Source organism: Thalassophryne amazonica, chromosome 6 (genome assembly GCF_902500255.1).
Source record: "Thalassophryne amazonica chromosome 6, fThaAma1.1, whole genome shotgun sequence".
Classification (NCBI taxonomy): Eukaryota; Metazoa; Chordata; class Actinopteri; order Batrachoidiformes; family Batrachoididae; genus Thalassophryne; species Thalassophryne amazonica.
Window position 1 is genome coordinate 128984712 of NC_047108.1, and position 15080 is coordinate 128999791.

General features: G+C 39.7%; 1 protein-coding gene and 1 long non-coding RNA gene across 2 annotated transcripts in view; one reads left to right on the top strand and one right to left on the bottom strand.

Annotated features, from left to right (window-relative positions):
• The window catches only part of cptp (ceramide-1-phosphate transfer protein), a 63224-nt gene extending 51899 nt beyond the window's left edge, over nucleotides 1-11325 (top strand). The window contains exon 3 of the mRNA XM_034173441.1: nucleotides 10527-11325. Coding sequence (XP_034029332.1) covers nucleotides 10527-11049 — 523 coding nt within the window. The 3' untranslated portion in view covers nucleotides 11050-11325. The remainder of the gene's footprint in view (nucleotides 1-10526) is intronic.
• LOC117513107 lies at nucleotides 1326-4412 on the bottom strand. Its single transcript, XR_004561460.1, has 3 exons — nucleotides 4292-4412; nucleotides 1573-1860; nucleotides 1326-1469 (listed from the first exon to the last, which is right to left on the bottom strand). It is a non-coding gene; the product is annotated as an uncharacterized LOC117513107 (long non-coding RNA).
• Nucleotides 11326-15080: the final 3755 nt, after the last annotated feature.

Genomic DNA, 15080 nt, shown 5'->3' on the forward strand with positions numbered 1-15080 from the left:
AGCAGGATAATGCACGGCCCCATGTTGCAAGGATCTGTACACAATTCTTGGAAGCTGAAAATGTCCCAGTTCTTGCATGGCCGGCATACTCACCGGACATGTCACCCATTGAGCATGTTTGGGATGCTCTGGACTGGCATATACGACAGCGTGTACCAGTTCCTGCCAATATCCAGCAACTTCACACAGCCATTGAAGAGGAGTGGACCAACATTCCACAGGCCACAATTGACAACCTGATCAACTCTATGCGAAGGAGATGTGTTGCACTGCATGATGCAAATGGTGGTCACACCAGATACTGACTGGTATCCCCCCCAATAAAACAAAACTGCACCTTTCAGAGTGGCCTTTTATTGTGGGCAGTCTAAGGCACACCTGTGCACTAATCATGGTGTCTAATCAGCATCTTGATATGGCACACCTGTGAGGTGGGATGGATTATCTCAGCAAAGGAGAAGTGCTCACTGTCACAGATTTAGACTGGTTTGTGAACAATATTTGAGGGAAATGGTGATATTGTGTATGTGGAAAAAGTTTTAGATCTTTGAGTTCATCTCATACAAAATGGGAGCAAAACCAAAAGTGTTGCATTTATATTTTTGTTGAGTGTATCTTGCTGTGCGAACCAGGCTTATTTCATGATTAGCAGTTGATTCATGCTTTGGGGGTTAATATTCTATTATAGGGACTCCAGAAACGATACAAGAGCATGTAGGACTAGTATTCCTAGGTGTTCCCTGGGGCCACTGAGATCAAACTGTGTCTGAATTTGCTCCATTACTGCCCCTTCCAAAGAATAGTCTATATGTGGCACAGTTACCCTCTCTGGCCAGTCTAACAATGCAGCAGCAGCAGGGGCGGCGGCAGCGACAGCAGGAGCAGGAAGGGCAGCACCATCAGCTTGAAGAGGAATATCTCCAGTTCCTCCAAAAATGTCCTGCATGGCAACTGAGCTTCTTCTCTGCTGCTGTTGAAGGCACCCTCAAACAAAAATCTGCAGTGGGCTCATGTGACCTTCTGTCCTCAGCCCGTGGCTGTTCCACTGACTCACAAAGTCTGCCAAATCCCTGTTAAGCCTGGGAAGATAAACATAATGGAGAGCCCAAAGATGCATATCACTGTGAGGGTTGATTATGCCCTCACTCTCCAAAAAGTGGAACAGCTCATGGTATACGTTGATGAGTCCACGCCAGAGGTCCCCCCAGAGCTTCTCTATGCATTGGTTGTGTATGCTCCTCCCTTGCATAGCGCTTCCTGGTCTAAAACCTCTGAAAATGTTCATCATGAGGCACACGGCACTGTTTTCTCCTCCTCTGTCAGTCCTGACCCGGGAGGGCAAGCTGTAGCGAGCCGCAGCACTGACAAAACTGTCCAACACTGTGCTGCTGCGATTGTTGGAGGAGGCTCGGAGGAAAACTAGTAGGCGACTGTAGCCATCTATCCCTCCATGGATGACTATCCTCCACCTAAAAAAAAAAACCTTTATATTATTGATATCATAGTCACTGACATAAAATAGTGCAACTGCAAATATCTGATGTAATAATTGAGTTAAGAAAAGGTCAATACCTTATCAGCTTGTGGTTACCGTCAATGTGCTACAAAGAGTTAGGACCTTGTACACGATAATTCCGTCTCTCTGGTCTCTGCAGCAAACACCTAAGAGCAGCTGCCCCAGGGTTTGTACGCAGCATACTTTCTCGCACCCTTCTTCGTTGTACATGGAGTCCCTGTGCCTGCAGCGCCGCTCTTACAGACTCAGGACCCACCATGTCATTGCCAGCCACCAGCTCTGTGACTAGTTGATCCAGTTCAGATTCTGACATACTTGAATATGCCTGAGCCAGGTTGAACAGTCTGTTATTAGAAATAAAAATGTGTTTAGCACATAATTTAATGTTGATTGTTTTAGCATGTGTGTTTGTGTGTGTATATGCAGTGAGGAGCACAGTAATCTCAGAGAGAGCATATCTCACCCATATTGGCCTCTCTTCATTGGCTTCCTGTTAATTCTAGAATAGAATTTAAAATTCTTCTTCTTACTTATAAGGTTTTGAATAATCAGGTCCCATCTTATCTTAGGGACCTCATAGTACCATATCACCCCAATAGAGCGCTTCGCTCTCAGACTGCAGGCTTACTTGTAGTTCCTAGGGTTTGTAAGAATAGAATGGGAGGCAGAGCCTTCAGCTTTCAGGCTCCTCTCCTGTGGAACCAGCTCCCAATTCGGATCAGGGAGACAGACACCCTCTCTACTTTTAAGATTAGGCTTAAAACTTTCCTTTTTGCTAAAGCTTATAGTTAGGGCTGGATCAGGTGACCCTGAACCATCCCTTAGTTATGCTGCTATAGACGTAGACTGCTGGGGGGTTCCCATGATGCACTGAGTGTTTCTTTCTCTTTTTGCTCTGTATGTACCACTCTGCATTTAATCATTAGTGATTGATCTCTGCTCCTCTCCACAGCATGTCTTTTTCCTGGTTCTCTCCCTCAGCCCCAACCAGTCCCAGCAGAAGACTGCCCCTCCCTGAGCCTGGTTCTGCTGGAGGTTTCTTCCTGTTAAAAGGAAGTTTTCCTTCCCACTGTTGCCAAGTGTTTGCTCACAGGGGGTCGTTTTGACCGTTGGGGTTTTTCCGTAATTATTGTATGGCCTTGCCTTACAATATAAAGTGCCTTGGGGCAACTGTTTGTTGTGATTTGGCGCTATATAAATAAAATTGATTTGATTTAATCTGCTAACCGCTAATTAGCGAAGTTAACTTTTTTGTTAGTGGATTAGCTTTTCAACTAACTTTGAAAACCATCAGCGGACCAATTAGCTCCCACTTTTAGTCCACTAACGTTTTTTGCTGGCATAATTTGTAAACCCTAAAATCACACGTTAGTCCCCGTCTGTTATATTTTTTGCAACAATCAGGCCACCGTGAGGAGCTGAGCTGAGTAGATGGCAGTGTTCTATGCATTTTGGGTCACTGCGTAGAACACTGCCATCTACTGGATGGGAGTGTAAATAGTATACAACTGTCACATGGTCACCATTCAGTGCGCTGAATGACAGAATTTTTCAGTTTCGCAAATGCCTTTTTTAACAAATGACATACTTACAAATACATATCTATTTGTAAAAACCAACACACATTACGGTACAGTTTTTTTTTTCTTTTTACAAATAAACAGCAACCAGTGATGTAGCAGTCCCCAGTAAGAAATAAGGGAGATTTTCTGACGGGTGCAAAATTCTTTTACTGGCATCATTGGGCATCAGTACCAAACACCAAGCACCAAGTGGCACCGTAAAAACTAGAATGAAAACAAAAACAAAATGCAATTGGCACATAATATATACAAAATAACTTCAATAATTAGGCCATATGCGCATGTACTTGAACCACAAAGGTAAATTAATTCGACCAAAATGTCCGAAATATAATACATTTGCATGTTCACAAGTCAAACACTAAACACACACCTCGCTCTGCTCTCTTCAAGGGATGCAAGTTATTTCCTTCAGTTTTCAGCCAAAGTCCAGCGTGGCTTTAACCATTACGGCACACAGGCTCTGCAGACCGCATGTAAAGAAAGTCCCTTCACTTCCGTATGTGCGAAGGATTTATTTTAGCGCAGGCACCATCTAGTGGACAACTTAAGTACATTTACAAGTGAAGAGGAGACTCATTTCCCATAATGCCTTTTGATATCTGTGAGTTTTAATGCTCAAAGCTTCAGAATTAGTGCATTAATTTAAAACTAAAAAGATATGTGATATTTTCACTTTGCAAAAACAACAGTGTTAATAACATTAATATGAATAAACTGTCCGGAATAAGTTTGATTTTTAAATCAAACCTGCTTTGCTTTTAATGCCTTTTGCCACATGTATGGGGCACTGTACATTGAATGCAAATGACTCTTCCTTACAGCAGTGGGCAACGCACACAAAGACAGAAGCTCTGACTCATTATTAGTGTTGGGTTTGTGACCGCCTTTGATTCTACTCAGAATCTACTCAGTCGGTAGTACTTAAATTAAAAAATGATACTAAATGTTACCGGTTAGGTGTAGCTTCTGCTGTATTTTTCCCTCCCAGTTTATCAGTTTACCATTATAAAAGCTAACTTTTCAGTTAACGTTTTAGTGGTTATCAAAGCTAACTTTTTGATTAGCTGTGCTCACCAAAGTGTATATGTATGAATGATACATATGCAAATGGATATGTAATGATGTAATACTTTGACATGTAATAACAGAGTAAAACAGATACAGTAAAAATCAACCATGATTTAGCCACTTGCCTCATACGTCGATAAACAGTACGCGCAGACACATTTAGTATACCAGCTGTCTGAGGTATTGTGAAGCCACAAGACCTCAGAAACAACAGCTGTTGCTCAGTGATGGACAAATGAGGTGGTCCTCTCCCTCCTCCCCAAACCAACATGGCCTGGTAATCAGAACCACCTGCAAAAAAAGGAAAAGTTGTTTAACACTATTGTGGGAGAATATTCTACCTACAATACATATACATATCCCATACATACATACACAATACATATCCCATTTGAGCTGTTCATAACCAACAACTGAAAATTATGTTCTTGGGATGACAAATTTCTCAATTTCTCAATTTATTTATAAAGCAATTTAAAATGCACCAACAACCAAAGCGCTGTACACAACAAAAACAGGCAAGTTACAATAATTTAATAAATAAAAAGTTAAAGTTAAAAGCAAAAACACACACAAAAAAAAACAATGTCAAGCTGTGTTAAAAGCCAAAGAGAAAAAATGTGCTTTAAGAGACGATTTAAAAGCAGAGCAAATTTACCTTGCTCTCCTTGATTACCAGCCATTCTGACAACTTCTATCAACTCTGCTAGGTCCCTAAGAATTGGGTCAGCATCTATGACATTTAGATTTAGAAAGATTCCAAAAAGGTATAATTTGGACTATCTATGACTGAATGTTATCGATTTATAAAACAGCAGAAACAATGACAAATGTCAATTTCAGTTTGTACAGGGGTCAAAAGATAAAGTTGCTCCAGTTTTGGTAAAAAGTGATGCAAATTATTGAGTTAACAGGGTTTTAAAAAGGAATAGTTTGGACCATATATCATGCTTAGTTATGTTACGGGGTTACATGTGTCACATCCAATGGACATCAACCTTGTTGAGACTAAACATTCAACACAAACAAATCTATTCCATTTATTATTCCTATTAGCTCAACCAATAATTTGAATCACCTTCTACAATTGGTGCAACTTTAACTTTTGACCCCTGTACAAACTGTAATTGACCCTTGTCATTGCTTCTGCTGTTTTTGCCACCATAACTCCATAACATTCAATGACAGATATTCCAAACTATACATTTTTGGAATCTTTATGGTCAGACAAATAATATGATAAACTTTTTCAATATGATAGAAACATTTTAGAATTTTGATCCCTGTGTAATTCTTCATTGACCCCTATATGTCATTAGAGGTCAACTCCAGGACACCTCCACATCTGAAAATGAACATTACTTAATTTAGAATACGAATACGTGTGCCGAATTTCATGTTTTAGTCACAAAATGCGCAATCATTTTGCTTATCTACTGTAATACAGGCATCTTGTGTGTGTCGCTGATCTTCAGGAATCATCTTCAAATGATATAAGATCACAGGGTGACTCAAATTAAAATTGCCAGTAAAATATTTCATTAATTAAATGCCAAAATAAATGCACGTTTGTCAGTACCTATATTTTAACATATTCATTTAATAGATAATGCAAATTAGACTCGTAAGTAATTATCCATCCATCCATCCATCCATTTTCTTCCACTTTATCCGGAGTCAGGTCGCGGGGGCAGCAGCTCAAGCAAAGCCGCCCAGACTTCCCGATCCTCCGGGGGAACCCCAAGGCGTTCCCAGGCCAGCCGAGAGATGTAGTCCCTCCAGCGTGTCCTGGGTCTTCCCCGGGGCCTCCTCCCAATGGGACGTGCCTGGAACACCTCTCCAGCGAGGCGTCCAGGGGGCATCCGGAAAAGATGCCCGAGCCACCTCAACTGACTCCTTTCGACGTGGAGGAGCAGCGGCTCGACTCCGAAGCTCCTCCCGAGTGACTGAGCTCCTCACCCTATCTCCAAAGGATTTTCATAATTTTCATAATAATTGTAAAATTATTCCTACAAAGTGTTGACACCCCACTGTCAGTTATACTCTCAGGGGTGGCCTGCTCTGTCCACCAGAAGATCCAGTATTAATTTCACTAAGCGCTTTTAAATCCAAATTGAGAGCATCTGAGTCCAGCTCCATAATATGCACTTGCTTTTATAGTATGCTTGTAATTTAAATTTTTATGATCTTTTTATTTGTCTTTTGTTTGTGTCTGTGTAAGCGTGTAACTGTGCTTTGTATTTGCTGCTGTTTATCTTGGCCAGGATGTTCTTGGAAAAAGATGTTCTTAATCTTAATGGGAGTATTTTAGTTAAATTATATATATATATATATATATATATATATATATATATATATATATATATATATATATATATATATAAGTTACTCACAGGATTTGAACCCGCAAGGTTCTAACTGAAAGACAAGTGCTTTACCACTACACTACAGATATAGTTAAACAGTAGGGACGTAAAATACTTAAACTCAAGAAAGAAACGTATTTATTAAAAAAATTAATAAATAAATAAAATGAAAGGATATGTAAAAGAGGAAGTAAATTTATGAGCTATTTTCCGGCCTAACCCCCCGAATATTGGCCGATGTTAAACTACACAAGAGGTAAGTTGGAGCAAACTTTACCACAAAGAGATCTGTGCTGGACTGATTCTGTCTGCTTGTCTTGATCAGCGATTGGACACAAACACTTCAAGTTCAGTGGCTGAGAAAAAAGGGGGCTGGAGATAATTATCATACTGTACAAACGCCGTAAAATACGTGCGTCGTGAAGTGCACAGACGCGCGTATTTTATGCGCATTGTGTGCATCTGAACACCGTTTTTTTAAGGGCTCCATTGCGGCGTAAAAAACGGCGTATTGATTGACAAATTACGGCGCATTTAACGCGTCGTCTTTAATTACGGCGTAAAAAGCGCTGTAATAACTGATAAAACCGCGTTTTTTACTGTGTTTTTTTGGTGAAACGCGACTGAAAGTGGCGTCATTGTGGCATGGATGGCTTTCCATACTTTTCTGTCGTGTGAATATCCGAGAAATTGAGCTTGAGCTGGACAAGCCCCAGCATGTCCTGTGAGGCTTCATCACGGTGTTTCTTTGCGCCGAGCGGCTGCACCACGACGCACCGAACTCCTCCGCACGTCTGTCTTAATGTGACGGAAAAAGTGCTGATGTCCACGTCTTTTCACAATTCCTGTGCTAGTCAGATGACATACCGGATCAAGACAGCGTCCAGTTTAAAAATGAACAGCACATTCCACTGTTACAGGAGTTTTTGTCATGGAAAGAGGAACAAAGGTGGAGGAATTCCGCGTGTCGCGGCGGAGCTGCATGGCGAAAAGAAACGCCGTGATGAAGCCTCACAGGACATGTTCTGGCATGTCCAGCTCATGCACAATCACATTCGGATATTCACACGCACTGGAAAGCAACCGGAATCCGTCTGAAATCCACCTTTAAGCCGTCCTGTGAGACCAACACCGAGGTGGTTTTGTCCCGCATAATGAACGGCTCCATGGCGCATCCCTCGGCTTCTTTTTCCGTGAAAAAAAAAAAAAAAACTGTAACGGTAGAATGTGCCGGAAAAAGTGCTGATGTCCACATCTTCTGCCTTTTTGTGAAAGTCAGATGAGGTCCCGGATCAACAAAGCTTTCACGTTGGAAATGATCTGGTTGTTTGTGCGCTGCACTCTCAGCAGTTGTGGGCTGTCCTTAAAGGGGCAGTAACACCCCGTAATCTGTTTAATCCCCATAAAATCGTCCCTGAAAGCCATATTAATTTTTCGAACGGTGTCCATCTGGAGGTCTCTCACAGTTTCTGGAAAAAAATTGATGCAGCAAAGCTCCAAATCGTTCATTTATTCGCAATAAAAAATAGACGAGAGGGGTGGACCACACCTCACTCAAAGCCTGCTTACAGGCGAATGAAGCAACTGACAGGCATGAAAAAACTCACGCATGCGCACGTTCAAGCTTGTCTGACGCAATCACACGTGATTCAAATCCATATGATTTTTGAAAAAAATAATAAGGTTGGATACTTTTCTAACAGACCTCGTATATTCTCTGGGATTATAGACGTTGTTGTTGTGTCTGCGTTTATTAAATTCCACACATCTTAAATGTAGCAGACACGGATTATCTGGAATTTTGTTTTGGCAAGTTTTCAAGGTCTCCACTGCCATCTACTGGCCAGTAGTGTTCATTTGCCCTGTTGACGTATCCCATAATCCCTTGCGTGCCAGAGAGTCGCTGCAGTCAATAACATATAGAGAATCAACACGATGACGGTTGTAAATTAATATTATACTACAAAAATGTATTTTTTTATGCTTTTCGTCACGTTAATAAGAGACTGCTGCATGATACCATGAAAACTTGCTAAAACAATTATAACAAATATTCCGTGTCTGTTACGTTTAATCTGCGTGGAATTTAATAAACGCAAACTGAATTTCAGACATATTATATATATATATTAGTCTGGAACAAAGAGGACAAACAGTGTTGTAAAGAACAATAATCAAGACGTTAAAGAGCAAACTTCACTTTGCCCCAGAACGACATGATCAGGAAGTGATTGTAGCTCACAGCAGCTCCCACTGAAAATAACAGAGAGACAGACTGTGATTCTCGCATGTTTACATAAAACAAACACAATAACAACGTCTATAAACCCAGAGAATATATTCACGAGAGTTTTAATCAATCAATTTTTTTATATAGCGCCAAATCACAACAAACAGTTGCCCCAAGGCGCCTTATATTGTAAGGCAAGGCCATACAATAATTATTTAAAACCCCAACGGTCAAAACGACCCCCTGTGAGCAAGCACTTGGCTACAGTGGGAAGGAAAAACTCCCTTTTAACAGGAAGAAACCTCCAGCAGAACCAGGCTCAGGGAGGGGCAGTCTTCTGCTGGGACTGGTTGGGGCTGAGGGAGAGAACCAGGAAAAAGACATGCTGTGGAAGAGAGCAGATATCGATTACTAATGATTAAATGCAGAGTGGTGCATACAGAGCAAAAAGAGAAAGAAACAGTGCATCATGGGAACCCCCCAGCAGTCTACGTCTATAGCAGCATAACTAAGGGATGGTTCAGGGTCACCTGATCCAGCCCTAACTATAAGCTTTAGCAAAAAGGAAAGTTTTAAGCCTAATCTTAAAAGTAGAGAGGGTGTCTGTCTCCCTGATCTGAATTGGGAGCTGGTTCCACAGGAGACAATATAAAAATAGTTTTATGTTGCGATGTTAATGGTGTTGTCTGTGTGCAGCGGTTGAAGTGCAGTGTGATCAGAGCGTCTCGCTGAGATCTCGCAGCGCGGTGATCTCTCCGAGGTTTTGCGGGATTTGAAACGTCAATAGGGCGAATAGCCAACATTTATGTGTCAAGACAATATTGAGTGTACGTTTTACAATATAATAAAACGTGCACACAACATCATAAAATGAGTGCACAATATAACAAAATGAGCGCACATTCTCTCCACATGCAAAACATTTTGTGATGACACTTCCAGGGCTCCGTAAAAATGCCTGTTTTTCCAAATAAAAAAAAATTAATATTTAATAATAACACCAACACACGTCACATTAACGTGTTGGTTTACATAATGAATGACTGAACCAATCAGTATTTAGCAGAAGAGGCACATTTTACCCAGAATCCTTTGCGATCTGTCTGTGTTTTTTTTTTTTTTTTTTTTTTACAAAACTTAAGAATTAGTGCATTATTCAACATTAAAAGATATATATTTTTAATTTGTACAAATGACAGAATTGACATTAATGGAGTTATTCTGTCAGTATTCATTTTATTTATACACCAAACCATAACTCAGCAAGACCTCCGCCTGACCGGAGCATTGTGATTGGTAGAGAGCTGAGCTTTGCGGCTGCGCCCAGCTTGCTTCTGTGCTGGAAGCCATGTAGTAAACAAGAGCTTCCAGCAGGGGGCAAGATGTTCAAAGACAGAAGTGCGGGCGCATTGTTTGGGTCTGTTGTCGCTTTTGATGCTACCACAAGCGATCCTAGTGTTAAAACTAGTTGCAAATGTATCAGAGACAATACTGGAATTTATCGGTTATCTGTAACTTCCGATACATTTTTGGGTGGTTTATCGTTTTATCTTTATCAAAGATAACTTTTCAGTTAGAAAGTCAAGTAGTTCGGAAACACTTCAACTCAGCACAAACAGCCTGGCGGGATTAAAAATATCAGAGCATGGCGCAGTATAACGGCACTGTCATTACAGTATAATGGCGCAACGCCGTTGTTCCATTGTCTGGGGAGAACCCTGCAACTGTTAACAGATTTTTCTTGTTTATCCCTGCAACAGGTTTCTGAACAGCTTAGGGAGCATCTTTGGTTTCATTTCTAAGGATGCTGTCAACAAAATCCAGATCCTGGTCAGCCACCTTCATGGCGAGAACGGCGCCCACTACGTGACTGTCCAATCAATGGTTAAATATGAACTAGAAAATGGATTGGTTGACCTAACTGAAAAAGGCAGCCATCAGGAATCGGGCTGTCGCACACTACTGAGGCTCCACCGTGCACTCAAGTGGTTGGAGCTGTTCCTGGAGCGCCTCCGCACCAGCACTGAGGACAGCAAGACGTCCGTCATGTGTACAGAGGCCTACAATGAATCTCTCGCCCAGCACCATCTGTGGGTGATCCGTAAGGCTGCAGGCATGGCGTTCTGCGTGCTCCCTGGGCGCCAGGCTTTCTTTGAAGTGATGAATGTAGGCTCTCCAGAGCAGGTGGTGGCTATGCTAGGTGAAGCTCTGCCTCTTATCTCTGAAGTGTATCAGATTACAGAGGAACTTTACGATCAACATAACCTGCTTGACTTACCGTAGACAACGATAACGTTTGAAAGGTCACCTCTGTACAAGGTGATTATCAACCACTGCAGCCCAGGGACTGTCTAACTGGCTGTTATTTCTGTTTTGTGACATTCACTGCTGTATCTGTACAAGGAACTGCATATAGTTCTATTCACCTGTTTGCACTTGAGTCAGGCATGGAAGGACGCATGCCAGTGTTGACCAATCATTAACTACTTGAATGTATTACTAGCTGTATTAGAAAGATGCATGCTGATCCATTCCTAATTAAAATCTCCTTGAAGCCTTTGCATTTATACTTATTTAAAGCTGGAATGTGTATGATTTAGTGTCATCTAGTGGTGACATTACATTAAGCCATCACAGGTCATGATTTCTTGGCGACAGTGATTCATGCTCCTTTACCTTCTCTTGTTGTAAGCACATGGGTTAAAGCAATAAATTTTCATCTGACTGAAATTTTTTCCTGGCAAAAATTAATGCCAGCAATTCCCTAAAATGTGGTGTAGTGGGGGCACACACTGTTTTTCCTCAATAAACACATTATACAGTATACAAATCTATTCTAAATAGCCTCTAAGGAGAGAGAGACAAAAAACATAAAAAGAATGCAAAACCTGAACATAAAGGTACATAAAAGGGCGGTGGGCAAGACAAATTTTGTGTATTCTGGTGAATTTTAATGGGTATGAAGCCATCTGAAACAAAGAAAACTCACTTCAAACTGTGAAGTAAAAACACAGTATTGATTATGGGGGGTCTGGGGATCTCCCACAGAAATTTTTTAAAAGAGCAAGTCAAATTGATTTGTCAAACAACAAAAATATGTTTTGATAATCAATTTACAGTTTCACTCTTATAATTTATATAAATAAAAAATCCAAACCATATTTAAATAGTATGATTATGTGTAACTTTCTTTTTTAAAATATTCTTAATCAGCTATGATGATTTTACTTCCATCTGTGGCTTCCACATAATGAAACTTGATTTATAAAATGACAACTGCAATGGATGTTATGTAATAAGTATTATATTTAGCAACTTCATATATATATATATATATATATATATAAAATTTAGTAAAAGTGCTCAACATTAGGTTAAACTGCGAGGTAATCTTGCTGAGCAATCAAAAACCAACAGCAATTATTTATTTACAAGGCAAACCTTTGTATTTCCTTTATTTTTTCTAATTTGAGTTGGCACAGCAGAAGCTCAAGGTTTTGGAACTTTTTGAAGCATTGTGTCACTGCGTCTCAGTGCATTTTTCTGTTATTATGACATCTCACAGAGTGGTGACCTCTGAGATTTTGCCCGATTTTGTGGGATTTGTAAGGGCGAATAGACGCAGCCACTAACGTGATGGCAACTTGCATTTTATTGGGAAAAATATTGAGAAAAATTTAAAAATGGTTTTTGGTGTTAAAGGTTAGATCCCCAGAAAAAAAGAAAAATATATTGAAAAAGGCTACATCTTATCTTGGTCATGACCAGTGTTGTATAAAGTACTGGAAAATCACACTTAAGTAAAAGTACAGATACCCATTAAAAAAATGACTTTGGTAGAAGTTCAAGTCACTGATTGAAATGCTACTCAAGTAAAAGTCTTAAAGTATCTAGTATTTATTGTACTTAAGTATGACAAGTAATGTACAACTAAATGTACTCAAGTATTGAAAGCAAAAGTACAAGTAAATGTTAATAATCAAAAACGGACTGATATATATATATATATATATATATATAAAAGTTTATCTAGTCTTGTAAATGACTGGTAGTATTAGTCAAAATACTGAAAATTGTGCACATCACACAAAAACACTTCAGAAACAAGGTTTCAAAACCTAAACCAGAGTAGGCTACTCACTAGGTGTTCACAGGAAACAGTTATTTATTTCTGTATGTATTTATTTATTTTCATTGTTACATGGTTTTATTGTCTATTATGTAGACTATTATTGTTGTTGCTATTATTAATATAGGAATAAAAATAAATTTAAAAAAATTTGACTCTTTTACGATAACGAACGCTGAGCCATTAATTATACAGAAAACAAATCAACACAAACGTGCTGATGCGAACAGCTTAATGCTAACTTTAACATTGAAAACGCCATAGACATGCTCACGTGTTAGCATCGGCCACGTTTTTAAGTTATAAAATACATCTATCAACTGTTTCAGAAGACCATAACAGGTCGGTTTAACATAAAAATATTAACTATTACTCACAGACATATGCGCTAAGGGGTTTTAGCGGGGAAAAATTAGGATAAAGCGACAATGAATCCACGAATTGTAGATCGAAGCACTGCTTCGATCTGTGAATCACTGCTTCGATTGGTTCAAAGCAAAACCGCGCTGCAGAAAAGTTGATTACAGACCCACTGCAGGTCTGTAATCAATGTAGAGAAATTATCTTTTTCCTGACAAACAATTGCGCAACTGCAAAAAAAAAGCCTACCGGACATGTCTCATGACAAATCCGCCTGACTTCGTTGCAGTCACTAGTAATCAGTGGTGTCTCTGGGTGAAAACACGACTTTTTTCGTGTGTGTGTTTGTTTTTATTTTGAGTAACGGCATGGTGCATAGAAAATGTATCGGAGTAGAAGTATGCAATTAAGGTCAGAAATGTAGTGAAGTAAAAGTGAAAGTAAGCTGAATTAAAAAAACTCAAGTAAAGTACAAAGTCTCCCAAAATGTACTTAAGTACAGTAGTGAAGTATTTTTACTTTGTTACTATACAACACTGGTCAGGACTTGGAGAAGAACTAGGTTTTCAACAATAGTATACTTTTGGGCAAAATTGCAGTAAAAGCATGTAACAGCCATTTTTTTATATATATATATTATTAATAGTAGAGAAGCTTGAATCTTCGACTGGACTGAGTTGCTTGACGCAAGGACGTTTCGCTTCAAATCGGAGAAGCTTCTTCAGCTAAAATTCTTGCTCTGGTGGTCTGACTTCTGTCTTGACTCTTGTAGAGAAGAATAATCAAGAAGTCACAAAAACTGGAGTTTTAAACCTAACCAGACCCCTCCTACCGAGAGGCAGACTGCTATAGGCCAGTGAATAACAATAGCTCTAATTAGCACCTATTGTGCTCTAGTTAGCACCCTCCTAATGACAGGGCAGCTGTCCCTCTGACATCTGATAGAATACACTACATTGCTCTGTTTGTAACTAGGGATCATGTCTTTAGCGTGAACTAATTTCTGTCTCAAGGTGTTAACCGGTTTAAAGTAAACTGGGATTTTGTGCTGTCTGAAGATCCTCTGTAGTTTTTCCCCTACTCCTGCTAAATAAGGGAGAGACACTCCTCTTCTTCTTGTCTCCGTCTCCTGTCTATCTGGTCTCTTTGTTCTCTGGGACTTCTGCACTTTGTCCAGGGACCATCGTGGGTACCCACATACTGTGAGGGCTTTCCGGACAAGTTGTTATTCTTTAGCCCTTCCCTCTGCAGTTGTGGTCACCTGTAGGGCTCTGTATTGAAGAGTCCTGATCACCCCGAGCTTGTGTTCAAGGGGGTGGTTTGAGCCAAAGAGCAGATATTGGTCAGTGTGAGTTGGTTTTCTGTAAAAGATATATTATTAATATTTTATTAGTGCCCCTGAAATTGCAATTGAAATTGACATCAAAAGTCCGCAGGCTACAATATTACTCCAAAATGTCCATGAATTGTAAGTTTGAATAAACATGTCTTACATTAGACACTTTAATAATCTGTCTTTCAGGGAGGAACAATTAGCTCTTTTATTAAGGTACATATTTGTCTCAACATTTAGCTTAATATTTAGCTTGATGTTTGTACATATTGGGCTAAAATGTGTAAATACTAAGTATTAACTAATCTGCTAAAGTTTTAGGTTTGACAGAAATTTGACTTTTTTCTCACAATTTTTGATCTTCATCTGTGGATCAAACAAAAATCTAAACTGAAATGTTTCTAGCATTCCCATGTCAGTGAAATCAAATGTGATTCTTTTTCTCCATTCAATAAACCAGTTTGTTTTGTTGGCAGTTTCCTCGCTTGCGAG